This window comes from Paroedura picta, chromosome 5 (assembly GCF_049243985.1).
Source record: "Paroedura picta isolate Pp20150507F chromosome 5, Ppicta_v3.0, whole genome shotgun sequence".
Classification (NCBI taxonomy): Eukaryota; Metazoa; Chordata; class Lepidosauria; order Squamata; family Gekkonidae; genus Paroedura; species Paroedura picta.
In genome coordinates this window covers 118,076,351-118,103,280 of record NC_135373.1, presented here as the reverse complement: position 1 = coordinate 118,103,280, position 26,930 = coordinate 118,076,351, and the positions used below count along the sequence as shown (strand labels likewise).

Here is a 26,930-nt window from a genome sequence, read left to right as displayed (position 1 = left end):
GGCCAACAGAATTCGAGGAGCAATCCAACCCTCTGCTATTATGAAAAATGAGATTAAGAAAAAGAACATTTGATTGGATAACAGGGTCATCTCTGTTGGCATCTACATCAGATCCAGGACAAATTATTACACCAGTGGCACTCTAGACACATGGATGTTATATTTCCATTCAGCATATTTCCCCTCTGAACATTTGTCACCATGACTTGATCACCAGCTTTGTTTGCTGTGACTTTTGGAATGCACTCCCTTAGGAGCCAGAGGGCCCCGGATCAGAATCAGTTTGATCCTTTGGAACTCCCAAGGGCTGCAAAAGTAGGCAATCATAAATAAATAAATAAAGCCGTCTAAGAACTTACACCAATTAAAATTTGAGTCCAACGGCACCTTTAAAACTAACAAGGATTTATTCCAAGCGTGAGCTTTCGTGGGCATGCACACTTCCCCAGACGATGGAACAGGGATCATGTGTACAAATATAAGGAGAAAGTAAATTGGCAGCAAATTAGGGAACGACATCATAACGTTCAAAATACGCAGTATGATCATTCCTTGCTAGCCAAGCAAATCAAGTCTTTTGGTTTCAATTGTCACAAAAACACTGGGGCAATAAAAATGTCAAGGTTAGTGATTAATGGCAGACACTTTCCCAGTGGTGAAAAGAAATAATGAAAAGTGACTTGCTGCTAGCCTCATCCATCTCCACCCAAGCAGGGAAGCATCCCCACAAATGACAACCTGTGCTGAGTTTGTTATCCCGTCCTGAGAGCAGAGTTAGATTCTAGACAGCACCACATACTTACTTACATCACATAACAATTTCATTGTCCCAAATTGGTCTTAAAGGTGCCATGGGACTCAAATTTTTGTTGTGCTACTTCAGACCAACATGGCTCCCCGCTTGAATCGACACCAATTAGTTACCCCATTCCTAAAACGAGAAGCTGCCAGAAATGACAAGGTAAACACGGCTGGCATGCTTGAGCGTTAAGCCAAAAGAAAGACGTTCCGGGGTGGGTGGGGTGGGGTGGGGAGAATGAATTGCATCGATCCATGCGAAGACACGTGTTGGAAGCTTGTTGGCAATTTTTTTTAAAAAAATGAATCAACTGGGTTCTCCCTGTAGACGAAACCCGCTCGCCAAACAGTCCGGAAGAGGAACTTTCTCCGAAAGGAGTACACTCAATAGTCAATGACGAGGCATGTTGAGCAAAGCCATGCTAACGACATCGTAGCGTTTTTATAAAGCACGGATGACTTGTGGTTTTTCCAAAACAAATAGGAGGAACACCGATGTTATGGGTAAACCGGAGGGTGGGGGAAACAACCAAAAACTGTCACTGAGGGTGGGGAAAAAAATTTGCAGATGATAAGAATAAGCAATTTCATTCACTGTCCAAGACCTTACTTGATGGTACAGTTGTGGTCTTAGCGCCGAGTTCTCAATCATAGTGTGAACCATGATGATTAAAGGTTCATTCTCTTTCATCTATTTCAAATCGGGAGGAGCATACAGCAAACATCAGTTTACAGCACAGCTAGATTTGAAAGACGACACTGTAAATATAGCCTCTCTACTTCAGTCCGTGTGCTAATTAAGTTGCAGCAGTTTGTATTGCCTCTCCCACTTAAGAAAACTGTACAGTTCAAAAACCAGAAAACACGAGAACACCCCAGCAGGGAGGGCCAAATGAGGATGACCTACAACCTGGGACGCTGAGCAACTTCTATCACAAACAGGCATTTTGGATTTTGAAAAAAATTAAATATGGATAATACAGATAAAGGACCAGTTTTTTTAAAAAAGCACTCATCAGATTTGAATTGCCTTGGGGTTGTTACCAATTACGAAAATCTGGGCACAGAACAGCTTTGGGCTCCTCTTTTTGGCTCTTAAAAAAAAAAAACTGATGAAAATATCCTCTTTTTGGGCTGGAAGGTTAGGGAAATTCCTAGCAAGTAGCAATTATCATGGTTTAAACCAGGGGTAGTCAACCTGTGGTCCTCCAGATGTCCATGGACTACAATTCCCATGAACCCCCTGCCAGCAAATGCCAGCAAACCCCGCTCCTCCACTGGCAGCAAATGCTGGCAGGGGCTCATGGGAATTGTAGTCCATGGACATCTGGAGGACCACAGGTTGACTACCCCTGGTTTAAACAGTGGGGTTATTTAAATTAAAATTTGTCATAATGAATTTGTCATAGTTTGAAGTAGTCAAAAGATGGTAACCTTAGAACAGCTGGGACTAGTTCATTTTTACTAAGCAAAATTGAGGATTATTATATAAAGAGTTGCTATTTTGATAGTGGGGCAGCGGTTTCTTTTTTTTTTCCCCCCTCTGATACCACCCAAAAAGAAAAAACAAGTCCGTTGGTTTGGGACACGCCAGGACTACATTGTGGTACGGAGAAATAGGAATATTGTACAGTCAACATCTTAGGCCGATGAGAATACTGCCAATTTTCACAACGGGTATAGCAATAATCTCAACCTTTCTTAACAGGGAATGGTCATGTCAGAGATTTACCAAAGTCTTCTCACGATTGTTAAAAAAGAACATGATGTGAATACAACCATCCCCCTGCCCGAGTATATATCACATTTGCCCTTCTCGTTCAAATTTTCAGCTGTAACCATTTGCATAACTGTGTAACAATCATTTATATTAATTTGCATAACCGTGTAACAATCATTTATATTAATTACTATTCATAACATTTTAAAAAAAACACTCCAAGTTGGATAAAACCCTTCAGTGAACATGACAAGATTATGGAAGCAATTTTTACCGGCTTTGTCCTCCCTCTTCTCTGTTCCCGAGAGTTACCAGACCCCGAGGAATGGTAGGGTTAGGGGAAGGGGGACGGGGAGAGCAACACAGACCCATCCCACATAATGAGCTGCATCCCACAACCTGTCAGCAGAAGGTGGTGAAGGGCATGGATCTGTTCTATGCCCTCTTCCCACCAACAGAAAACAAACTTTTCAAGGATTGGAAAGGAATGCTGGGAAAAAAAGAATGCAGAAAATATCTGTGAGCCTTGCGTCCGTGGTCTGGGGGACCTAACTCCCTTGCTCCTTTAACAAAAGGCCTGGATCCTATATCCACAGTTCAGAAAAAAAAGTCAGTGATATATCTGGGAAGGAGCCTGTGAAGTAGCTACCAAACACTGTTTCTGAGCTACAGATTGAGGGAGATCCAACCTATTGTCTTCCCTTCACAGAAGGACTGGATCCAACGACCGCTGGTCCAAAAAAAAAGAGTCAACCATGTATTTGGGGAGGATCTCCTGAAGCAGCTACCAAACATTGTTTCTGAGTAGTGATTTCGATTAAAGCTGTACATGTACATTTTCATTTGTTTCGTGGGACTATCTGGATGCCATCTTGAGTCACCTTGTGGATCGCATTTGCCACTGAATTCACTCATCCAACTAGAGCAAGTTGGTGCAGTGGTTAGGAGAGCCAGCTTGGTGTAGTGGTTAGGAGCACTGATTTGTAATTTGGCAAGTTGGGTTTGATTCCCTGCGCCTCCACATGCAGCCGGCTGGGTGACCTTGGGCTCACCACAGCACTGATAAAGCTGTTCTGACTGAGCAGTGATATCAGGGCTCTCTCAGACTCACCCACCTCACGGGGGGGGGGGTCACAGTTTTATGCACAGGGAAACCCTTCCATGACCATTAAAAAAAAAGCCAGATCAACATGAAACATTCTATGCACATACAGCACTGACGATGGGCAAAGTGCTCCATCCGGACTATCTCAGCTCAAGAAAATATGGAGGGGGAAGAGTCAACATCTCCACCTTCCCCTACTGCATCATCCTGAGTCTGGCTGGGCTTCAGGGAACTTGAAAAATGCATTTCCCCACAGCTTCTATGTGACCACCAGACAGGTTAGTTGGGTCCACACCCAACAGGTACAAAAACCGTATCATATACTTTGGCCCTTCATTTATGAGTCGAGGTTTAATCCTATAGCCTACTCCTAAAACAGTTTCTTTATCAAGCTTACTGACGTAGGATAAAAACTGACAATCCCAAAAGAAAGCATAGACTTTCTCGAATCTTTTATTACTGAATTCCTTTCCCAACTGCCGTTTAAAATAAAATCAACGAATCTTTTATAGCTTTTCATAGCACAGCCCCCTTTTTTCTTTCTGTATGTTGGAAGTAGTATGCACAGTGAATCAACCAATAGAGTGTGCAGGAAAAAAATAAACATTGTACAGAAAGAGGCCTGGGATGGGCAGTAGCTGGGACTGGCTCCGTGAGTGTACCCTGGTTCGTGTTCATGTTCGGTCTGCAGCCCCCAGTCCTGTGTGGCAAGGAAATGCATAGGCATGCGATGTACACCCACCCCATTATCTAGGGCAGGGGTAGTCAACCTGTGGTCCTCCAGATGTTCATGGGCTACAATTCCCATGAGCCCCTGCCAGCAAATGCTGGCAGGGGCTCATGGGAATTGTAGTCCATGAACATCTGGAGGACCACAGGTTGACTACCCCTGATCTAGGGTGTAGCAAGTGAAACAGATGGTCCCACTGGAGGATGCAGAAGTAGAGCAGGACTGGAATGAACATTGAGCTGCTACATTGACACCTCAATAGGCATAAAAAGATGATCACTATATATCCTAAACTTTTATCCTATATAGTGATAGAGGAAGAAATAGTTACCTAAAAGAGAGAGACGACCGAGCTGGGAAAGGGGCATTAACTCTCTCAGTTAAATGTTTGAGATAAGGTAGACCTAAAGTCGGATATCATAAATAACATCATTTTGTGTTTGGATTGCTCAGATTTTTTTTTTAAATGCACTTTCATCCTCCATTAGTAGCAAGGTGTACATCAGGGTTCCCATTCAAATACGAGACGACAAACGGCATTAGTCCTATCAGAAGACTGGTTGCTATCGGGGCAAGAACAGGACGTTGTCTATCCTATTTCCCCCGAAAGCGTTTTGAGCTCTATCTCTAGGGACGGTTCAGTGCCTGTTCTCATAATGGTGTGCTCTCAGGTTGGAGAAACCATTTTACGGATTGGCCCGTAAATCTTTAAAGGGACCCCAAAAGCAACAAGAAGAACAGGTTAAGGGAGGAAAACAAAGCTTCAGTACGTTTTTTACTAGAAATAAGTGCAGAAGGAAAAGCCGCAAAGCCCACCTGATGGTCCACATATATGGCGTTCCTTTGAAGGTGATGAGAAAGTATCTCATTCTAGCAAGGAAGACAGAAAGGAAGGGAGGGGGAGAGAAAGAGACAGACACGGAAAAGACGTGAAAAGGTCACTTGGGAAAGAGTACATACATTCCAATTGCAACCATTTCAATTGTGATTATTATTATTATTTTACACAAGCCGTCAAAGTGCTCCGAATGCAGGCGAGAACGATACTTCACTTTTGACCTCGTGAAGGACCAATAAACGCAAAAACTCAGCATCGCTTCAGGAAGCAGCGGTTTGCAACTGCGAACGACTCAGTCACGTTAGCTATGCAAATGATAACATTATGAGTAAATGAAGGGAAACCGGCGTGGGCATGTTGAATTCACGCGGACAGCTATGAACCCTTTGAAACGTTTGCGCACTACTCCTTCTTTGGAGTTGTCATTGCCAATAATGTCAACGATAAGAAGCCATTATAACTGTTGAGATTGTAAGGGGCAGATGGGCTCAACCGCCAATCTTACCTACTTTGGCTTCGCATTTTGAACAACTTGTGGGGTGGGTCAAATGGAGACTCTGGCCTTTCTTAAAGTGCCATGTACTCAAGAGCAGGGGCAGTCAACCTGTGGTCCTCCAGATGTCCACGGACTACAATTCCCATGAGCCCCTGCCAGCATTCGCTGGCAGGGGCTCATGGGAATTGTAGCCCATGGACATCTGGAGGACCACAGGTTGACTACCCCTGCTCAAGCACGTAAGAAGATCCCTGCTCCATCTGACCAGGGCTCCATTGAGTCCACCACCCTCTCTCACCTAGTGGCCAATCAATTCCTGATCGGAAAGCCGTCCGAGCTCAAAGGGTTAATAGCAGACTGCCAAGGTCGCCAAGGCAACCGTGGCACTCTGAAAGCTCAAAGAGGAGGAGGTGGGCATCCGCGGCACAAAGCAGGATGAAGGGATGGCGAGGAATTAGTGAAGACGGAACGCATGACAGACATCAATTCGCGGCTGACCTTTGGGCTGCTGGCCTCAAGTTTGAGTTGCATGAGCTGCGCTAGGGTGTGCTCCCGGATGCTGCTCAGTTCGGCTTGCTGCCTTCGCAGCTTTATGAGCAGCAGCGTGAGCTCCTCTGGCTGGAAGAGTCCCGCGTGGGGAGGCAAGGAGGAGAAAAGAAGTTATCAGTGGCGGCCCGAGCAAGGCTTCGCATTTCAACTCGACCCTGACAACGCTGTTTATCACGCTTTATATACACCGAATTAGAATAATAGAATCATAGAATCACAGAGTTGGAAGGGGCCATACAGGCTATCTAGTCCAACCCCCTGCTCAACGCAGGATCAGCCCTAAGCATCCTAAAGCATCCAAGAAAAGTGTGTCTCCAACCTTTGCTTGAAGACTGCCAGTGAGGGGGAGCTCACCACCTCCTTAGGCAGCCTATTCCACTGCTGAACTACTCTGACTGTGAAAATTCTTTTCCTGATATCTCGCCTATATCGTTGTACTTGAAGTTTAAACCCATTACTGCGTGTCCTCTCCTCTGCAGCCAACAGAAACAGCATCCTGCCCTCCTCCAAGTGACAACCTTTCAAATACTTAAAGAGGGCTATCATGTCCCCTCTCAACCTCCTTTTCTCCAGGCTGAACATTCCCAAGTCCCTCAACCTATCTTCATAGGGCTTGGTCCCTTGGCCCCAGATCATCCTCGTCGCTCTCCTCTGTACCCTTTCAATTTGATCTACGTCCTTCTTGAAGCGAGGCCCCCAGAACTGCACACATTAAACCACCCGAGAGAACAGAACCGACGTTTCTCGGGATAATCCCTACGAAATGAGCGAACGAGAAGAACCTTAAAACAGCATGGCTTCTTGAGCCGCAAAACGGCACTGGAGTGGATCCTGCCCGTATCCTGCTGCTCGATGCAGCAAAGCGTGAAGCCTTCCTCCATTTTAATCTGAGCCGAAGAGAACCTTAGAGATCGAGGGTTTTGGGGTATCAGTTTTCTGGAGTCAAACTCCCTTTGGAATAACTGTGACTCTCGTTTCTATGCCTTGTCGGTCTCTAAAATTCTAATGGCTCTGAACCTTCCTCCGTCTTAAGCGGAGGAGGAGGTTGGAGGATGAATCCTAGAATCATAGAGTAGGAAGGGATCTCTAGGGTCATCTAGTCCAACCCCCTGCAGAATGCAGGAAATTCACAACTACCTGCCCACCCACAGTGACCCCAATTTCATGCCCAGATGATGCCCCCTCCCCAAGAAAACCAGAATCCCTGGCCAGTGTGGCCTGCAGGAAATTCGCCTCCCAACCCCAAAGTGGTGACTGGCATTTCCCTGGGCATGGAAGAAAGGGCCACAGGAACCAAGTACCGACACAGTCCCTTCTGCCCACCCACTCACAATCAGCCTAAGGTAACAGAACCAGCTTTTCAATGAGGAGCTTAAAAACTTCCCAAGAAGGAGAACCCACCACCTCCCGAGGAAGCCTGATCCACTGAGGAACTGCTCTTCATCTTAAATCAGGGGTAGTCAACCTGTGGTCCTCCAGATGTTCATCGACTACAATTCCCATGAGCCCCTGCCAGCATTTGTAAAACAAGAAGTAAAACAAGAACTTGTAGTTTAAACCCATTACTGCGTGTCCTCTCCTCTGCAGCCAACGGAAACAGCATCCTGCCCTCCTCCAAGTGACAACCTTTCAAATGCTTAAAGAGGGCTATCATGTCCCCTCTCAACCTCCTTTTCTCCAGGCTGAACATTCCCAAGTCCCTCAACCTATCTTCATAGGGCTTGGTCCCTTGGCCCCTTCTCTAAAGGTAAAGGTATCCCCTGTGCAAGCACCGAGTCATGTCTGACCCTTGGGGTGACGCCCTCCAGTGTTTTCATGGCAGACTCAATACGGGGTGGTTTGCCAGTGCCTTCCCCAGTCATTACCATTTACCCCCCAGCAAGCTGGGTACTCATTTTACCGACCTCAGAAGGATGGAAGGCTGAGTCAACCTTGAGCCGGCTGCTGGTATTGAACTCCCAGCCTCATGGGCAAAGCTTTCAGACAGCATGTCTGCTGCCTTACCACTCTGCGCCACAAGAGGCTCTTCGGCCCCTTCTCTAACAGCACTAAAAAACATGGCCTCTGGTTCAAGGTGGACCTTGTTCTGGCATACTGGAGTTCTGGACAGCTATGGACTATGCCCCTTAACAGTGCTGTTTTTTGGTGACCCACCTCAATTCAGGGCATTGAATGGCAATGCAAATGCTGAAGCGAAAGCAGCCAAGATACATTTTAAAACTTGATAGTCATTTTTAATTCAATCCAGCAGAGGGAGCAAGACATTGGGATATATTTAAGGCCGGAGGAGCTTGCAGGTTCTCATGACTGGTATACATTCCCCCACTGTGTATCTGTTGGTGTTTTATTGGGGGTAGGGGGGAGTCATACAGTCTGAAGCTCTGCCCATGAGGCTGGGAGTTCGATCCCAGCAGTCGGCTCAAGGTTGACTCAGCCTTCCATCCTTCCGAGGTCGGCAAAATGAGTACCCAGCTTGCTGGGGGGTAAACGGTAATGACTGGGGAAGGCACTGGCAAACCACCCCGTATTGAGTCTGCCATGAAAACGCTGGAGGGCGTCACCCGAAGGGTCAGACATGACTCGGTGCTTGCTCAGGGGATACCTTTACCTTTATAAAAAACCTTGCACAAATAAATAACCGCTGAAGTGAACAGTAAAATATTTTTAACGATCTGAATAAAAACGTGCAATTAGTGCATGGAAAGGCTCTTTTCATAAGAGAGCACACAATGCCTAACGGCCTACAGCACCCATTTCCAGCTAACTATGATTTGCTTTCGGCACTAATGAAAAGCTCTGGGAATTGACATTTCTCCCTCTGCCGCTGTATTAACAGCTCAACGGCATGTTAATTTGTGAAACACGCAAAAATAAAGTTTCAAGACTCCTTAATATAGGCCTAAGAGTGTGTGTGTGTGTGTGGGGGGGCAGACTTTGGTGCTCCAGATGTTATAGAATCATAGAATCATAGAGGTGGAAGGGACCTCCTGGGTCATCTAGTCCAACCCCCTGCACTATGCAGGGCACTCACAACCCTATCACTCATCCACTGTCACCTGCCACCCCCCTGAACCTTCACAGAATCAGCCTCTCTGTCAGATGGCTATCCAGCCTCTGCTTAAAAATCTCTGTTTAAAAATGGAGAACCCACCACCTCCCGAGGAAGCCTGTTCCACTGAGAAACCGCTCTAACTGTCAGGAACTTTTTCCAGATGTTTAGATAGAATTTCTTTTGAATTAATTTCATCCCATCGGTTCTGGTCCATCCTTCCGGGGCAAGAGAGAACAACTCTGCTCCATCCTCTATACGGCAGCCTTCTAAATACTTGAAGACGGTTATCAGATCCCCTCTCAGTCGTCTCCTCTCCAGGCTAAACAGACCAAGCTCCCCCAACCTTTCCTCATACGTCTTGGTCTCCAAACCCCTCACCATCTTTGTTGCCTATGGACTACAATTGCCCTGAGCCAGTTTGGCCATCCGTGTCCTACGGGGATTATGAATGAATTGATTACATGAGACCAAGAGAACTGTCCCTAGACGTGGACTTGTTTTTTTTTGCCATCAGTTCACAGCTGACCCAGTAGGGATTTCAAGGCAAGAGATTCACTGGTTCACTGTTGCCTGCCTTCATATCATGACCCTGATGATATGACCCTGATGATATGACCCTCCTTGGAGGTCCCCCATCCAAATACTATCTACCTAGGACGTCCGTAATGTAGCCAGGATAGTGGACATTCCAAGGTGGCTTGCCCTTTCCAGCCTCCACATCATCATGACCCCTGGAGTTCTTTGGAGGAACTCCATCTGAATCCTTGGAGGTCTCCCCTCCAAATCCCAGACAGGGTTAGTCCTGCTTAGCTTCTAAGCTCAGACCGGATCATGCTTGCCTGGGCCAGGTAAAGGCTCTCTAAATGCTCGCCAGGATCAGCCTTGCTTAACCTCTGAGACCTGATGAGATCAGGCTAACCTGGGCTGTCCAGTACAAATGAAGTCCAAACACACACACAAAAAGAGATTGCCCCTGTGCAAAAACTGGACGCATCCGGTTGGATCTGACCTGTTTGGAAGGGAGTGCTCTGATTACAGAAACAACAACTGAAAGGAAGTCTACAACCAATACAGCCGTCGCCGTGTCTGTCGTGTTTTATGGGCTGCTTCTTAAATAAAAAATGATGCGCTAAATATAAAAACGCCACTCACCGTTTTGCCTTGCAAGCTCTGGGGACTGATGGGCTGCACACTCAGGCCCGCCGGCATCGACCTTCTGTCAGCCACAAAGACATGCTGCTACGGAGACGGAGGGAAGAGAGAGGACTCTGCGTTAGGATCCGGGTGCCTGTCAAAGCTTCCAGAAGCAAAGGTTAAGTCGGATATTCTAAGCGTGATTCTCCCCCCCCCCCCGCCCCTCCCCCAAGTCAAGTTAAGGTTTATGAAAGGCGTCCAAAGTGAAAGGAATTGCTCATGGATTGGCAGGACAAACAGATCTCCCCACCATGTCAAGAAGCCCCCCCAAGGATTATTATTATTATTATTGTTATTATTGTTATTTAATTTTTAGACCGCCCTTCTCCAAATAGGTCTCAGGGCGGTTTACAACATAAACAGTTAAAACACAATAAAAACCCCATAAAGGTAAAGGTAAAGGTATCCCCTGTGCAAGCACCGAGTCATGTCTGACCCTTGGGGTGACGCCCTCTAGCGTTTTCTTGGCAGACTCAATACGGGGTGGTTTGCCAGTGCCTTCCCCAGTCATAACCGTTTACCCCCCAGCAGCAAGCTGGGTACTCATTTTACCAACCTCGGAAGGATGGAAGGCTGAGTCGACCTTGAGCCGGCTGCTGGGATCGAACTCCCAACCTCATGGGCAAAGCTTTCAGGCAGCTGCCTTACCACTCTGCGCCACAAGAGGCTCTAAAAACCCCATAAAAACCCCAATTAACATCAAGACAAGTCACATATAACATATAAGCGGCGGTGGTCACAATTCTGATCGTAGTTACCCGATGCCTTCTTGCTGAACCCTCCAGAGGAAGGGAATTCCTTATTAGTTGCTGCCCGGGAGCTCACTGGCAGCAACTAATAAGGAATTCCATTCACCCTCCCTCTGTGCCATTTATGACCCCTTAATTAGCAGCTTTATTCGTAAAAGCCAAAAGGGTGGTCTCCTGCAAGCTACTGCTGCATCCAGATGCTAAAGTGGGATAATTAACAGCTTTATTTGTAAAAAGTCAATAGGGTGATCTCCTGCAAGCTACTGCCTCAACCCCAAACTAAAGTGGGATGAATTATTCACATTTACGTGTTGGAGAAATGTCTGATTGAGCCAGAATCATTATTGGCATACCTGTTGTTAGGGTTTTTTTTTTTTAGTACGCACACTCAAGCCTTTAGATTCAAATGGGTAGCCATGTTGGTCTGAAGTAGCACAATAGGATCAGAGTCCAGTAGCACCTTTAAGACCAACAAAGATTTATTCAGGGTGTGAGCTTTTGAGTGCAAGCACTCTTCCTCAGTGGTGCTACTGGATTCTGATTCTATCAAGCCTTTAGATTTGGGAGTCCCACTTTTGTGACCGTATTCTTAAATTGCAGGTCTAGAATCCAGCCTTTAAGCTGGTCTAGTGGGAAAATGGGGGCTCAAATACCTGAGCAGACGGAGGAAAGAGGAACAGGGTATAGACACCTAGATGTCAAATGGATGCACCCCACATCTGTTAAGAAGGAGGGATTGTTGTATTATGAGAGAAAGGAACGGGAACAGACCAGGCAATTAAGAATATAAGGAGAGCTCTGCTAGGTCAGACCAGCAGTCCATCGTGTCCAGCATCCTAAGGACTAGAAGAGCTCTGCTGGATCAGGCCAGGGGTCCATCTATTTCAGCATCCTAAGGACTTAAGAAGAGCCCTACTAGGTCAGACCAGGGGTCCATCTAATCCAAAATCCTAAGGACATAAGGAGAGACCACCTAGTCTAGCATCCTGACTCACACAGTGGTCAACCACTTCCTCTGGAGGGTTCAGCAAGAAGGCATAAAGGCTGAAGTTTTCTCCTGATGGGGCTTCCTGGCACTGGTATTCAGAGAGTTTACTGCCTCTGAATATGAACAAGAGTTGGTTTTGATACCTCACTTTGCACTACACTAAAGGGTCTCAAAATGGCTGTCAATTGCCTTCCCTTCCTCTCTCCACTCTTTTGTATATTGTTCCCTTATGTTGTATCTTCTATACACATCCCAATGAAGGTTTTGTATTTGGTGATGAGAAAGAAAATTGAAAGACACACTTACTGTTCTAGGGGCAAGAACAGAAAAAGCAACAACTATGATAGATGATTAAGCAGAGAAGGTCAGGACATGCTTCCACACTAAATAAGTTCTACTACACAACCTCAAACGTTACATGATCTGACTGCCTGCGTCTTTTCTACCAAGCACTGTGAGATGTACCCCCTCCCCATGGAAGTTCTACCACCATATTGGTGACCAGTGGATGTTGTCCCCCTTGATGCCTGGCTGGCAGTCAACCGTGGTGGGGTGAGGGTTGATTTTTTACCGCCATGATTTATATATAGTTGTATGTGTTTTAATGGGATTTTATTGGGGGTTTTATTGTAGTAGGAGATAGTTTTTTTAACCCACCACGGGCTGGATGTCGAGAGTGGTGGGAAACCAACCAACCAACCAACATTGCTGGGAATCTCAGCAAGAAAAATGGCAGGGCAGGAATCTTTCAGTGCCCTTAAGACAGTGGTTCTCAACCTTCCTAATGCCGCAACCCTTTAATACTAGTTATATAATAGTTCCTTATATTGTGGTGACCTCCAACCATAAAATCATACAAGTGTCCTTTCACAGAAATTAAACCCATATTGACCAATGGTGCGGAGATCCATTGTTCATGATTGTATATATAAATTGGTTATAAATTGTTTATAAATTGGTGTGCTCCTTCAGGAGGAGTGGCAACAGTGGTGGCACCCCCCCCCGGCCACGTTGCTTGCCCTGCCACGACCCCTGTAAAAGGGTCTTAAAGGGGTCTCGACCCCCAGGTTGAGACCCACTGCTTTAAGATGTTCTGTCCAGCAATAGCAACAATGCAACATTTTCGGTTTGACCAAATAACAGCCAACCGGTGTACGAACCAGAATTTCCCCCTTGACTTTCTCTAAAACAGCATCACGGAACTCGGCATGTATTCTGGGAGGGTGAAATAGCCATGCGCTACAGTAAAATCGGTTCCAGTGACAAGTCGCCACATTCCATCCCAGCCAAACAACCCGAGCCAAAAGTTCGTTTCGAGACCACGGAAAGAGACGAAGGGTTCACCTTGTTGTGATGGGGCCTATGCCTGCGGTCAATGGTCACATCTCCTCTTTGCACCGGCGAGGACACTTCGGACCGGTAGTTCCGCTGCGGGGAGTATCCTTGGAAACCTGCTATTGAACCATGGGAAGGTGATGTGGGAATCAAATGCATGGCTTGATCAGAGATATTAATCATGGTTTTGGGGCTGCTTAAAGTACCATGTCTCGTAAGGGTCGTTTGCTTATTGTAAAACTGCCGCTGCTGCCACTCGTAGAGCTGCCACATGGTGTCGTCCCGCATGGATCTCCTCTTGTCGTCGGGCGGGAGGGTCCCGAGGGTCTTGTCGTAAACGGAGGGGGTCACGCTGCAGATGCTTTCGGGCCTGGTTTTCGTGTTCCTCGGGAGGGTGCGATAGCCTTCCGGATACCGAGGTAGGACTTGGGCCCGGTGGCTTGGCATGTTTCGCGGTAACGTCTGGTATGAGAGGATACTGAAACAAGAGCTCGTCTTCAGTCATTCGAAACGCACGAAGTCGCAGGAATAGGCAGCAAACTGGTTTCTCCCTCCCCTCCCCTCCTGCACCATTGGGTGGTGGGAAAGTTATGTCAAACTGTGGATGACTTATAGTGATTCCATAGGGCAAGGATCCTCAACCTGTAGTCCTCCAGATGTTCATGGACTACATTTCCCATGAGCTCCTGCCAGCAAATGCTGGCAGGGGCTCATGGGAATTGTAGTCCATGAACATCTGGAGGACCACAGGTTGAGGATCCCTGCCATAGGGCAACCTTTCTCAACTTTTTAATGCTTGAGAAACCCCTGAAACATTCCTCAGGCTTTGAGAAACCCCAGAAGAGGTGCAATCGTGCAGAATACAGTTAGGAAGTATAGCTGTGGACATGGCCACACGGGCCCCTTCCCACCCTTTCTTGGTCCATCATTGACCATGGGGGGGGGCGGGTCAACATGACCATATATGGCCATATCACCCGATAAATGTTTAACAAATGAATAAAATATATGTTAAAATATTCAACTTCCACCCATTCGGGGAACCTTTCCAGGGCCCTCAAGAGACCCCAGGGTTTCACGAAACCCCCGTTGAGAAAGCCTGCCATAGGGCTTTCATGGCAAGAGTTGTTGAGAGGTGGTTTGCAATTGCTTGCCTTTGTGTTGAGCCCTGGACTTTCTTGGGGGTCTCCTGTCCAACTACGAACCAGGACTGATGCTGCTTACCTTCTGAGATCTGGTGAGACCAAGCTAGCCTGGACTATAGATATCAGGGCCCTGCAGCATGACAGGTAATACATAATTTGAGCAATACAGCTACTTTCCCCAAGCACTGCAAAAATCAATTCCTTGCCTTTGACATGCAAACAGAGTGGAAGGAGACAGGATCTTCTTCTGCTAAGTTCATGTCTCCTGAAGTCTATCTTCAGATTCACCAACTTGGCACAGGAATTCAACAACAGTAGGGTTATATATTTTCTTTAAAAAAACTTATTAAATAAGGGCACTTTTCCATGCTAATAATAATGTGATATTTAGGGTAGCTACAAGTCTAACATTTTATGGTAAAATGCCTTGTTTGAGACTGGAGAACTATAGAAATAACAATGAAGGTTATCCGCTCACCTACATATTTTTATCCCCAAGTCATTGGTTGATATACTAAAAGGCAGCTAAAACTGCAGGTTCCTATAAACTTGAAGGCCACTCTCCGATGCTCAATGCATAGTTCAGATCCTCTGAAACTCACATGTCTAAGTTTTTATGTGCGAGAAAACGTTTGTCACAGTACTGTTTGGGCCCATAGGCCAAGAGTTCAAATCTTAGTTTTAGTGAGTGATTGATAATTGGAGAAGGGGAAAAAAATCAGGCAAGAATAACTTTAAGAGCTGTGAAAAAAAGAAAGCTGCTTGTTTGCCATGAAGCAAAGGACAGCCGCAAACCCTGCGACTCTCCCATTTCTTCTCCGAATTAAGGCATTCTTTCAAAGTATACGTCTCGTGTTGACGAATGCATTCGTATTCAACCAACAAGATGTTTTCCATGATCAAGAGGATTTGGATACTGCCACCGAATAATGTTTTGTTAATAGCTTTTGCCATCGTAAAGCTCCCACAATAGGATGAGTTTATTCTGGAACACATCCAATGTAATAATGCTGTGACAAAAACCTCAAAAAGAATACAAATGAGAAGGAATATTGCCTATTCATGCTGAATGCTGAGAAGGAAGGGGCGGGCAAGACAGTAACATGTACCCAAGCGCCAAACTGCAGTTGTGAGACGGGCAACATTAGCATGGGCCTTGATCTGTGGCCTGCTGGGAATTCTGCTGAAGAAGAAGAAGAATTCGTTTTTATACCCCACTTTTCACTGCCCAAAGGAGTCTCAAAGCAGCTTATAATTGCCTTCCTTTCCTCTCCCCACAACAGACACCCTGTGAAGTGGGTGAGGCTGAAAGAGCCCTGATATTACTGAAGGAGAAGAAGAGTTGGTTCTTATATGCTGCTTTTCTCTACCCAAAGGAGTCTCAAAGCGGCTTACATTCGCCTTCCCTTTCCTCCCCCCACAACAGACACCCTGTGAGGTGGGTGAGGCTGAGAGAGCCCTGATATTACTGAAGAAGAAAAAGAGTTTGTTCTTATATGCTGCTTTTCTCTACCCGAAGGAGTCTCAAAGCAGCTTACAATCGCCTAACCTGCCTCTTCCCACAACAGACACCCTGTGAGGTGGGTGAGGCTGAGAGAGCCCTGATATTACTGAAGAAGAAAAAGAGTTTGTTCTTATATGCTGCTTTTCTCTACCCGAAGGAGTCTCAAAGCAACTTACAATCAACTTCCCTTTCCTCTCCCCACAACAGACACCCTGTGAGGGAGGAGAGGCTGGGAGAGCCCTGATATTACTGAAGGAGAAGAAGAGTTGGTTCTTATATGCTGCTTTTCTCTACCCGAAGGAGTCTCAAAGCAACTTACAATCAACTTCACTTTCCTCTACCCACAACAGACACCCTGTGAGGGAGGAGAGGCTGGGAGAGCCCTGATATTACTGAAGGAGAAGAAGAGTTGGTTCTTATATGCCGCTTTTCTCTACCCAAAGGAGTCTCAAAGCGGCTTACAGTTGCCTTCCCTTTCCTCTCCCCACAACAGACACCCTGTAAGGGAGGTGAGGCTGAGAGAGCTCCTGTTTGGAAGATAATTTTTTTAAAACTTTTGGTAACTAGGTGGCTTTTCCACAGCTACTTCCAATCCCGTGCATGAAATGCTATCATACACTGACTACATAATAAATATCCTCTGTCTTTCCATTCAAGTATCGGTAATGATCCCCCCCACAGTGAATCAGTTGTTTGGAATCAGAATAATGCTGCTTCAGTTACATGGAAACATACATTTTAGTCCTGTATTATGGCCCAACCCTGAATGCCTAATCCAGGGGTAGTCAAACTGCGGCCCTCCAGATGTCCATGGACTACAATTCCCACGAGCCCGCCAGCAACCGCTGGCAGGGGCTCATGGGAATTGTAGTCCATGGACATCTGGAGGGCCGCAGTTTGACTACCCCTGGGATAGACAGTGGCAAAGTCGCTGCTTTCTCCTTTCCTAAAATGTTGCTCCCAAGTGTCAGAGAAGGGCTGTGAAGCACTTCTTATGGCATTTGTGCATTTTGCCCTAATCTAGCCTGATCTGGGAAGTTAAGCAGTATCATTCCTGGTTCGTGTTCAGATGGGAGGCCACTGAAGAATTCCAGAGGTCGCTAATTAAACAAAGGACGGGTCAGTCTGGCAGTACGTGACCATTGCAGTTGGCAAACCTGCATTGGGGCATAGTTCATAAATTCTAGGGCAGCGTTTCCCGACATTTTTTACCATCGAGAACCCCCTGAGATATTCTTAAGGCTTTGAGAACCCCCAGAAGTGGTGTGATCGTGCAGAATAGGGTTGGGAAACCTACCTGTGTCCATGCCCACCTGGGACCCCTCCCCTTTCCACCCCCTCCAGGCCCACCACAGGCCATTCGGGGTTGGAGGGAACAGGTCAACATGACCACATGTGGTTAAACCACCTGATAAATGTTTAATACATTTCTAAAAAATATATTAAAATTAATTTATTCCCACCCGCTTGGGGAACCCTTCCTGGGCCATCAAGGAACCCCAGGGTTTCATGAATGCCTGGTTGAGAAAGCCTGTGCTAGGGAACTGAAGAGGGCAGGTTCAAAGGTAGAAGAAGAAACTGCTCCGCCTGGACAGGAGCAGAACAGGTAGCCGCAATAAGGGTTCTGTATGAAGGCTGGGTTAGCTTTTGAGTGACAAGGAGACAATCCGGACTGGAAAAACTGGATGGACTGGCAGGTAAGCAAGGACCAGTCTCTCACTGTATCCGACAAAGGGTGCCTGCACACGGAGGCTAACCCCTTGAATAAAAACTCTTGTCGGTCTTCAAGGTGCCTCTGGACTCAAATGTCGTTTCTCTGGCTTCAGGCCCCACCCGCCCACCATCTCTATCTGTGTAATGGCTACTGCTAACTCTTGGCTCTGGGGCAGGGAGGGATGCACATCAGAAGAAATGTAAACAGACTGTGCGCAGCACCTGAAAGCCAATTGGAAATTCTAGGTAATAATAAGAAGAAGAGTTGGTTCTTGTATGCCGCTTTTCCCTACCCGAAGGAGGCTCAAAGCGGCTTACAGTCACCTTCCCATTCCTCTCCCCACAAAAGACACCCTGTGAGGGAGGGGAGGCTGAGAGAGCCCTGAGATTACTGAAGAAGAAAAAGAGTTGGTTCTTATATGCCACTTTTCTCTACCCAAAGGAGTCTCAAAGCGGCTTACAGTCTCCTTCTCTTTCCTCTCCCCACAACAGACACCCTGTGAGGTGGGTGAGGCTGAGAGAGCCCTGATATCTCTGCTCAGTCAGAACAGTTTTATCAGTGCTGTGACTAGCCCAAGGTCACCCAGCTGGTTGCATGTGGGGGAGTGCAGAATCGAACCCAGCATGCCAGATTAGAAGTCCGCACTCCTAACCACTACACCAAACTGGTTTAAAAATAAATTATTTTTAAACACAGAATCCTTTCCAGAGTCCCCCGGGGAGACCCGACTGGGATGTTAAAGTCACATTAAACTGGTTCATTTTAGCGCACGTCGGGGAAGCCGGATTTTTAATATCCGTTGCCGGATCAGGACTGCCTGAAGAGGGGCACACGCACGCAAAAGCCGATATCCAGAATTCAACTTGGTTGGGCTTTCAAGGTGCCACTGGGGTCAAGTTCCCTCCTGACACTCCTGGAGTCACTTACCCCCTCGTTTCTTCCTCTTGGCCTTTTCCTCGCTGTATTTTGATCCACTGCTCCAGCTGCAGCATCGAATTCGTCCTCTGGATGACGCGCTCGGACTCCACGTGCGAGTGGAAGGAGTTGTGGGGGAGGCCCTCTCCGGAGTCTGTCAGGACCAGGTTGACAGCTTTCTCGGACCCGTTGAAGTGAACCGGCCTGTAGTGCCCGGCCGGGACCGTGCCGGCCGGCAAAGTCCCGTAATCCGACCCCAAAGGGTTCTGCTTCACGCTGCTGATTTTGGTTAAGGGTCTGTCGCGCCCGACTTTCTGAAAACCGTACTTTTCCGCCTCCAGGGCCTTCTTGTCCTCCATCTTGCTCACTTCTCTGTTCCGCTGATTATTCTGTGCTTCTGGTTTAATTAGCACCCGGTGGTTTGCGAGGTTATTCGCCTCACGCGGCGGTGTGTTTTCAGCAGTTATCTTGTCTGCTCTAAAAAAGGGAAGCAAAGAGACACCCCGCCCCCCCCAGAACAACATCAGTAGAAATTTGCTGAAACAGAGAAACTTGTGTCCCCCCCCCTCCTGCCCCCCAAACAAACAGCGTGCCGTTTCTTCGGCTTTCCAGCTCCATAGCCGTGGCAGGTTAGGCAGCTGCATCAGGTACAAGATTGCTGGATGCAGCAGGAGCAGCGAATTCTGAACTCGCGTTGAGGTAATTACAGGGAACTAGGGGGAAATAGCCGCCTAGGGCACAGAAGGATCAGCTTGCGGGAAATCTTGTGGACTTGCTATGGCAGAAAGGGGAGAAAAAGAATGTTGGCTGGACATCCTGCCTTTGAATAAGAAAGCCAGCTTGATGCAGTGGTTAAGAGCGGCGGCCTCTAATCTGGAGAGCCGGGTTTGATTCCCTGCTCCTCCACATGCAGCCAGCTGGATGACCTTGGGGGGTAGTCACAGTCATGTTCTCACATAGCAGTTCTCTTTGAGCTCTCTCGGCCCTTTTATGGGGAATAGAATCATAGAGTTGGAAGGGACCTCCTGGGTCATCTAGTCCAACCCCCTGCACTATGCAGGGCACCCACAACCCTGAAGCTCATCCACTGTCACCTGCCACCCCCGTGAACCTTCACAGAATCTCCGTCAGATGGCTCTCCAGCCTCTGTTTAAAAATCTCCAAAGATGGAGAACCCACCACATCCCGAGGAAGCCTGTTCCACTGAGAAACCGCTCTGTCAGGAACTTCTTCTGGATGTTTAGACGGAGTTTAGAATCATAGAATAACAGAGTTGGAAGGGACTCCTGGGTCATCTAATCCAACCCCTTGCACTATGCAGGACACTCACATCCCAATCGCTCACCCACTGTCACCTGCCACCCCCTTGAGCCTTCACAGAATCAGCCTCTCCGTCAGATGGCTCTCCAGCCTCTGTTTAAAAATTTCCAAAGATGGAGAACCCACCCCTTCCCGAGGAAGCCTGTTCCACTGAGAGGAAGGGAATGGCAAACTGCTTTCAGATTCCTTTGGATTGTGAAAATCAGGGTATAAAACCCAACTCTTCTTCTTCTGGCTTAGAAGAGCCCCGAACTGGATGAACCAGGCTAGCTCTCTCTTCTTAGATCTCAGAAGCTAAGCAGGCTCAGCCCTGGTTAGTATTTGGGTGGGAGACCCCCGAGGTCATCCAGGTTTGCTACACCGCTACACAATGCCAAACCACACCTTGGAGCAGAAATGCAAATTACAACTCTTAATACTTTGACATACCCTGGACTCAACAAGGGCAAAGGTTTTTTTTTAATCTCAACTATGCATGCTAACCTTGTTTAGGTTGTGTATCCACATTCCTCAAAATTTATTTTAATTGGGATTATGTGACTGTTGGTAATATATAACGTAATTCTGAATTCTACCCTCTGGTACCAGGGCAAGATAGCTGCCAGCTTAGTTTCTACTTGTAGGAAAGTTTCACACTGGTATGGAGACAGAAGGGGCCGGCAGCAAATAGGAGGGTGTGAGCCGTGGCTTTGACAGTTTTATTTCTGATATGTCTTTGTGAACTACAAATGGGTTTGAGGGGTCTGATTGGTTGGTTTGGCAGGGAGTTGTCATGTGGCTGTGTTTGGATGCTGTGACACAGTTTACTAATGTAACAGGATTAGCTTTTGCTTATATATTCCTACTGTTATGATGGTCAGTTCACAGTCTGACGAAGAGTGCTTGCACTCGAAAGCTCACGCCTTGAATAAATCTTTGTTGGTCTTAAAAGGTGCTACTGGGCTCTGATTTTATTGCACACCTTGGATCGTCTCTTGTCTTGAAAACCTGACATGCTCACTGTAAGGTAGCCGCTGCTTGGTTGCAGCTCCCAATTCCATCAGTTCAGGAGGAGAAAGTGTGCACACACACTGAATACCTGCCCTGCCCTCCAGGCCTAACGGGTGCCAAAAGATGGCTCTGCATCTTCCTCAAGGGTAATATGAACAAAACATCACAGGCTTGCACGTCAGGAGCAGTGATGCCACATAAGTTCTGGAAATCAATTATACAAATCAAGCTCGTGTGCATGGAATTCTCTGAGGGTTTTGGAAGTAAAGGCTACGATCAACCGGTCTGGCTCCGATGGGCTGCTAGATTCCATCTGTGGGGTAGGGCCCTTTGCATCGCTATGGCCCATTATGCACGGGGTGGAATGGCGGTGGCTAAAATCACCAATTATGCACGCTGTAGGCAGCAACCGGGTGCAGAGTCAACGTATGCCGCCGAAAAAGCTGCATTAGCGAGATGCGGAAGAAAGTGGAGCTTCCTGGGACCAGGGCGCAACCAGAAGCGGCTCCGGAGTAGCTGTGTGCATAATCGGATACTCTTCCCTTTCCGCTCCCCACAACAGACACCCTGTGAGGGAGGGGAGGCTGACAGAGCCCTGTTATTCCTGCTTTCTCAGTGCCGTGGCGAGCCCAAGGTCACCCAGCTGGCTGCACGTGGGGGAGCAGGGAATCAAACCCGGCTCGCCAGATTAGAAGTCCACCCTCCTAACCGCGTTCTCCATGCCGTTGTTTCAGCAGCCGTGCATAATAGGCCTATTACAGACCTCTGCAGCCACCATAATACAGAGGCTCTTCCCTGCACTGCATCCGGGAACGGCAGAAGGGAACGGAAACGGAGGGCCAATTTCTCGCTTGGCCCCGGAGACATAATTGGCGGTTCCTTTTCAACAGGGAGGCCTCTGGAGTCCCGGCTGCCAGCCATCCAGCCAAAGTCTTCTGGAATGGAGCACGAAGACTGATGCCTGGAGCCGTCTCGCTCCCAAGCCCCTCTGTGCCAGCCCTTCTGGCAGATAAAGGGGCAGGGGGGGATTTGATTTCAAACCCTGTATGGTCGCTGACATCATCTGGCAAGCCAGGATGTCGGCTGTCCTTCATCGGCTGGAAAGAACCGGCGGCTTCTGTTAATTACAGTGAGGGGGGAGAAATATTTGCTGACTCGAACTGTGGTGCGAAATAATTGTATCTTTTCAGGAAACGGGAACAGCACCGCCGTTTGTGCGTTTACCCAGGAGAGATTTTCAGATGCTGTCAGGCCTTGCTGCTTTTTATTAAAATCTCAGATTCCTTTCTCCACCACCGGCACCCACCCGCTCCGACTTTTCTGTTCCTCTCTCGTCTCCTACCCGGAGCTAGCTCTGCCTTCTCCCCTGAGCGCCCTCGTTTAGATCCCGATGTGTTACTCACACCATGTGTCATTCCCTCTGCCTTCCCGCCATCAGCTCCTGCCGTTCTTGAAATATCCCGACCCCTCCCCAAGACGTCTTGTTATTTTTGCATTCACCTGCCGATTATGACTCCCTCCACACCTCCAAATTCCCCGCCCCCCACCTTGACTTTTAAAAATCTAGTCTACTAAAATGGCATTAAGCAATCATTTGGGGGCAAAGAGAGCTGAAATTATAACGAACCCAACCAGGATCACTTTGATCCACTGAGAGGCCATAGCAATTACTTCCTGCCATCTTTGACGTCCTTTCCTAAAACTTAGGGGAAGTGCAGAGTTTGTGTAGCATTGCCATAACCCAGGCTTTTGCCACCTCTTGACCGTGGAGGAGGAAATAAATTTTCGGGGTTTGAGGACCCCCTGAAGGGATGTCACCAGGCCATGTCTCCGTGCTAGGCTCCTCCAGCAGTGGCATCTACGGGCACCGCAAGACCTGTCCTTAGGCCTCAATGGACTCATCCACACAGGCTGCAGGTAGTTGTTAGGGAACTCACCAATAGGGGCAGCTCTCATGCAGCAGGGATCTGCAGTCCCCGAGCCTTAGAGGGAAGTGTAAGGAGGAGGGGGTGGTCAGGGGTGGGGGAGGGAAGGCAACTGGCTGGCCGCTGGACAGACAGGCAAGCCGGTTGGAAGAGGAGGCACTCGAGGGCGGGACAGCTGCCCTGAGTGGCTGTTAAGTGCTGAGTGGCCCTTAAGCCATAAGACCAGATCCTCCTCCAAGGCCTTACCAGAAATATATTATGTGGAACAGATAATTGATTGTATAATGTTACTGATTGGTTTACTTATTGTTGTTACCGGCCCTGAATGTAGGAAAGGCAGATTATAAAAAATAAAGAGTATTATTATTATTATTAGTAGTAGTAGTATTATTATTAGTATTATTATTAATAATAACAAAACAAAACAGTTTTAGATTCCAAACCATTAAACAATCTGGAACAGCCCACACACTGCTTGGAGTGTGCTAAATTAGGATGTATCAGAAATGAAGCCACCTCGGGGAACTTGTCTCATTGTCTGAGTGGCAAGTTTAAGAGGGCTCTTGATTATTTAAAACAATTAGCATTAATTAATCTCAGTAGACCTCCTCAGGGCGTTATTAAACCTGGGTCTGTCTCTAGCAAAAAAAACAAAAAACAAAACCCAACAACCCAGACAGTTTGGAGAAAGGACACATAATTAAGTCTCGAAAGCAAAATAGCTTCAGTTAAATGTATGTTATATATATTCAATACATGAAAGATATGCTAAGTTGCAGGAGAAGATCAGAAGGGGCAGGGACTCACCAGGACAAAAGAGGTCATCTGAAAAATGTTTAAAACTATGTCGTAGCAACAACTTTTAAGATTACTCTTTACGGTCACAATGGAAGTGGTTTTAGCCTCTCCCCCTCCCGGCCACCTTATTTAAGCTCCATCCTTAGGCACCTCATCAGAGGCCATAGCTACGTTAATGACTTCCAGTTTTCAGAATAATGTCATTCCCATTTGAGCGAAACCACCATCTCTAATTGCTTGAAAAGCAGAAGTAAAGAAAACCTTTTCCTTCTTCCGTCCACAAAAACGGAAACCTTGAACTTGACTCTCTTTGGACTTGACTCTTTTGGAAGCAAGGAGCAACCCTATTTTTTCTGTTTTATGTGAACCACCTGGAGCCTCCGGGGAGGGCGGTATATAAATATAACCCTTTAAGCTCCATTCAAATCAGGATTTTAACGGCATCAAACACAATTTGGCAACAGGTAGCCGGGCTCTCTGTGCAAATCAAAAATAAAATCTACAAGGGGGACATGGGGAGTAAGAGTACACATTGATGTGAACTTGGGTAACCGACAGGTTTTGTTTAAGGAAAAAATAAACGTAAAGAAAAACAACTGGGAGTTAACCACTAATGACTGGGATGGAATTAATTCAAAAGAAATTCCGCCTAAACGTCCGGAAGAAGTTCCTGACAGTTGGAGTGGTTTCTCAGTAGAACGGGCTTCCTCGGGAGGTGGTGGGTTCTCCATCTTTGGAAATTTTTAAACAGAGGCTGGATAGCCATCTGACGGAGAGGCCCAAGGGGGTGGCAGGTGACAGTGGATGAGCAAGAGGGTTGTGAGTGTCCTGCATAGTGCAGGGGGTTGGACTAGATGACCCAGGAGGTCCCTTCCAACTCTATGATTCTATGATTCTATCACTGTCCTTACACAAATGTTAAATAAATACTTTATTTTTCTAATCCGCTCATGCAACGCTGCTCAGGGCGGGTAACGACATTCATAAAGACATCATATGCAAAGAAGATTAACAACATTATTAATCTAACTCCCCCCAACTAATAATTCTAGATAGGGGGGTTTGGTTTCAGGAGCTGGTCTTTCCATCTCCCATCAGTGACGCCAGCATTTATTAGCGGTTGTTATTTTGGACCCCGAAATCCTGGTGGAATAGCTTTGTTTTACAGGCCCTGTGCAATGGACTAAAGTCCCATAAGGCTCTAATCTCCCTTGGGAGCTCGTGTCACCAGACAAAAAGGTCCCCGTCCTGGTTGGGGCCAATCTCACCTCCTTTGGGCCAGGGATCTTAAGCAGATGTTGTGCGGAAGGTCTTAAGTCTCTTGTGGGAATATGCACCCCTCCAAACAAACAAGGAAACAAACAAAAAAATAAACAGCAGACATCTTGAGTTGCTCCCCAATCCAAGATCCCATGTAAGGTTTTTTTTTAAAAAAACAAGGAAAAGTTGAACAGGCAGATTGGCAAGGTACACTTGTGGAAGCTTTTGTTATGGAAAATTTTCAATGCACTGATTTTGCATGGGAAAATACCCCAGAAAATGCTCTTGAAGAAATGCCTTGCACCAACCCATTGCAAATGAATGATTGAATGAATGAATGAATGAATGAATGAGAAGAAGAAGAAGAAGAAGAGTTGGTTCTTATACACCACTTTTCTCTACCAGAAGGAGTCTCAAAGCGCCTTCCCTTTCCTCTCCCCACAACAGGCACCCTGTGAGGGAGGGGAGGCTGAGAGAGCCCTGATATTACTGAAGAAGAAGAAGAGCTGGTTCTTATATGCTGCTTTTCTCTACCAGAAAGAGTCTCAAAGCAGCTTACATTCGCCTTCCCTTTCCTCTCCCCACAGCGGACACCCTGTGAGGGAGGTGAGGCTGAGAGAGCCCTGATATTCCTGCTCAGTCAGAATAGCTTTATCAGTGCTGTGGCGAGCCCAGGGTCTGTGGCGAGCCCAGCTGGCTGCATGTGGGGGAGCGGGGAATCAAACCTCGCTCGCCAGGTTAAAAGTCCATATTCTCAACCACTACATCAAGAATGAATCTCAGCTCAAACCCACAGCAGCCCCATTTCACCGGAGGAGGTTGTGATGCTCCCGAAAACTGGGGGAGATACATCCAATGCTGGGGGTTTGTAAAATGAGGAACAGGAATCCTATTTTAAACATCAACCTGCCTTAAAAAATAATTTTATATATATATATATATGTGTGTGTGTGTGTGTGTGTGTGTGTGTGTACACACAAACACACACACACACACACACACATATATATATATATACGTAAGAGCCTCTTGTGGGGCAGAGTGGTAAGGCAGCAGACATGCAGTCTAAAAGCTCTGCCCATGAGGCTGGGTGTTCTATCCCAGCAGCCGGCTCAAGGTTGACTCAGCCTTCCATCCTTCCGAGGTCGGTAAAATGAGGACTCAGCTGGCTGGGGGGTAAACGGTAATGACTGGGGAAGGCACTAGCAAACCACCCCGTATTGAGTCTGCCATGAAAACGCTGGAGGGCGTCACCCCAAGGGTCAGACAGGACCTGGTGCTTGCACAGGGGATACATTTACCTTTTAATGTATATATATATATGTATATATATATGAGAAAAATGTTTGGCAATACCAACCGGAATCCAATCACACGGACAGTGCTCACACTTGAAGTCTCAAAGAGAATGCAATCTGTCGAATGACAGATGCTGCATGGGTTTGTCAAACTGCGTTACCTTTTCACGGGCTCTGTCTGCACCAGCGCGGCGTCTATCATGGCTTTCATCCATAACTCCATTTCCTTTGCTGTATCTGTGCAGAAATAATAGGTCCTCATGTTTGGATGAGCTGCCTGATCGGAAATGACACGGTCATTGTGGAAAAACAAGAGTTACAACAGTCTGCAAAAGAGAAAGAGAGAGAGAGAGACAGAGGATCAAAGCGTGTTACTGCTCCCTTTAATCAGTAATTCAGGGGGCAGCAAAATGTACGCAGGTAGCCTCTAAAATTCATCGCACAGCAACGAAAACAATGTTATCCAACATCAGGCTCGTCTTTCTGCGGCAATTATACTAAGCCAAA

The 26,930-nt window shown here is 47.0% G+C and overlaps 1 protein-coding gene across 23 annotated transcripts in view; it reads right to left on the bottom strand.

Annotated features, from left to right (window-relative positions):
- Nucleotides 1-26,930, bottom strand: part of PLEKHA5 (pleckstrin homology domain containing A5) — a 249,250-nt gene that overhangs the window by 32,093 nt on the left and 190,227 nt on the right. For 5 of the 23 annotated variants that reach the window (XR_013231427.1, XM_077340114.1, XM_077340121.1 and 2 more), the window contains 7 exons: nt 26,585-26,700; nt 18,845-19,309; nt 13,564-14,032; nt 10,441-10,527; nt 6,186-6,305; nt 5,170-5,223; nt 1,409-1,489 (listed from right to left, as the gene is read on the bottom strand). Coding sequence is in view for 21 of the 23 variants with exons in the window: in XM_077340114.1 (XP_077196229.1) it covers nt 1,409-1,489; nt 5,170-5,223; nt 6,186-6,305; nt 10,441-10,527; nt 13,564-14,032; nt 18,845-19,309; nt 26,585-26,700 (1,392 nt within the window). In the remaining 2 variants the exon portion in view is untranslated. Of the gene's footprint in view, nt 1-1,408; nt 1,539-5,169; nt 5,224-6,185; nt 6,306-10,440; nt 10,528-13,563; nt 14,033-18,844; nt 19,310-26,584; nt 26,750-26,930 lie in introns of those variants that run through there. The other 18 variants (XM_077340115.1, XM_077340122.1, XM_077340135.1 and 15 more) reach the window with 12 other exon arrangements.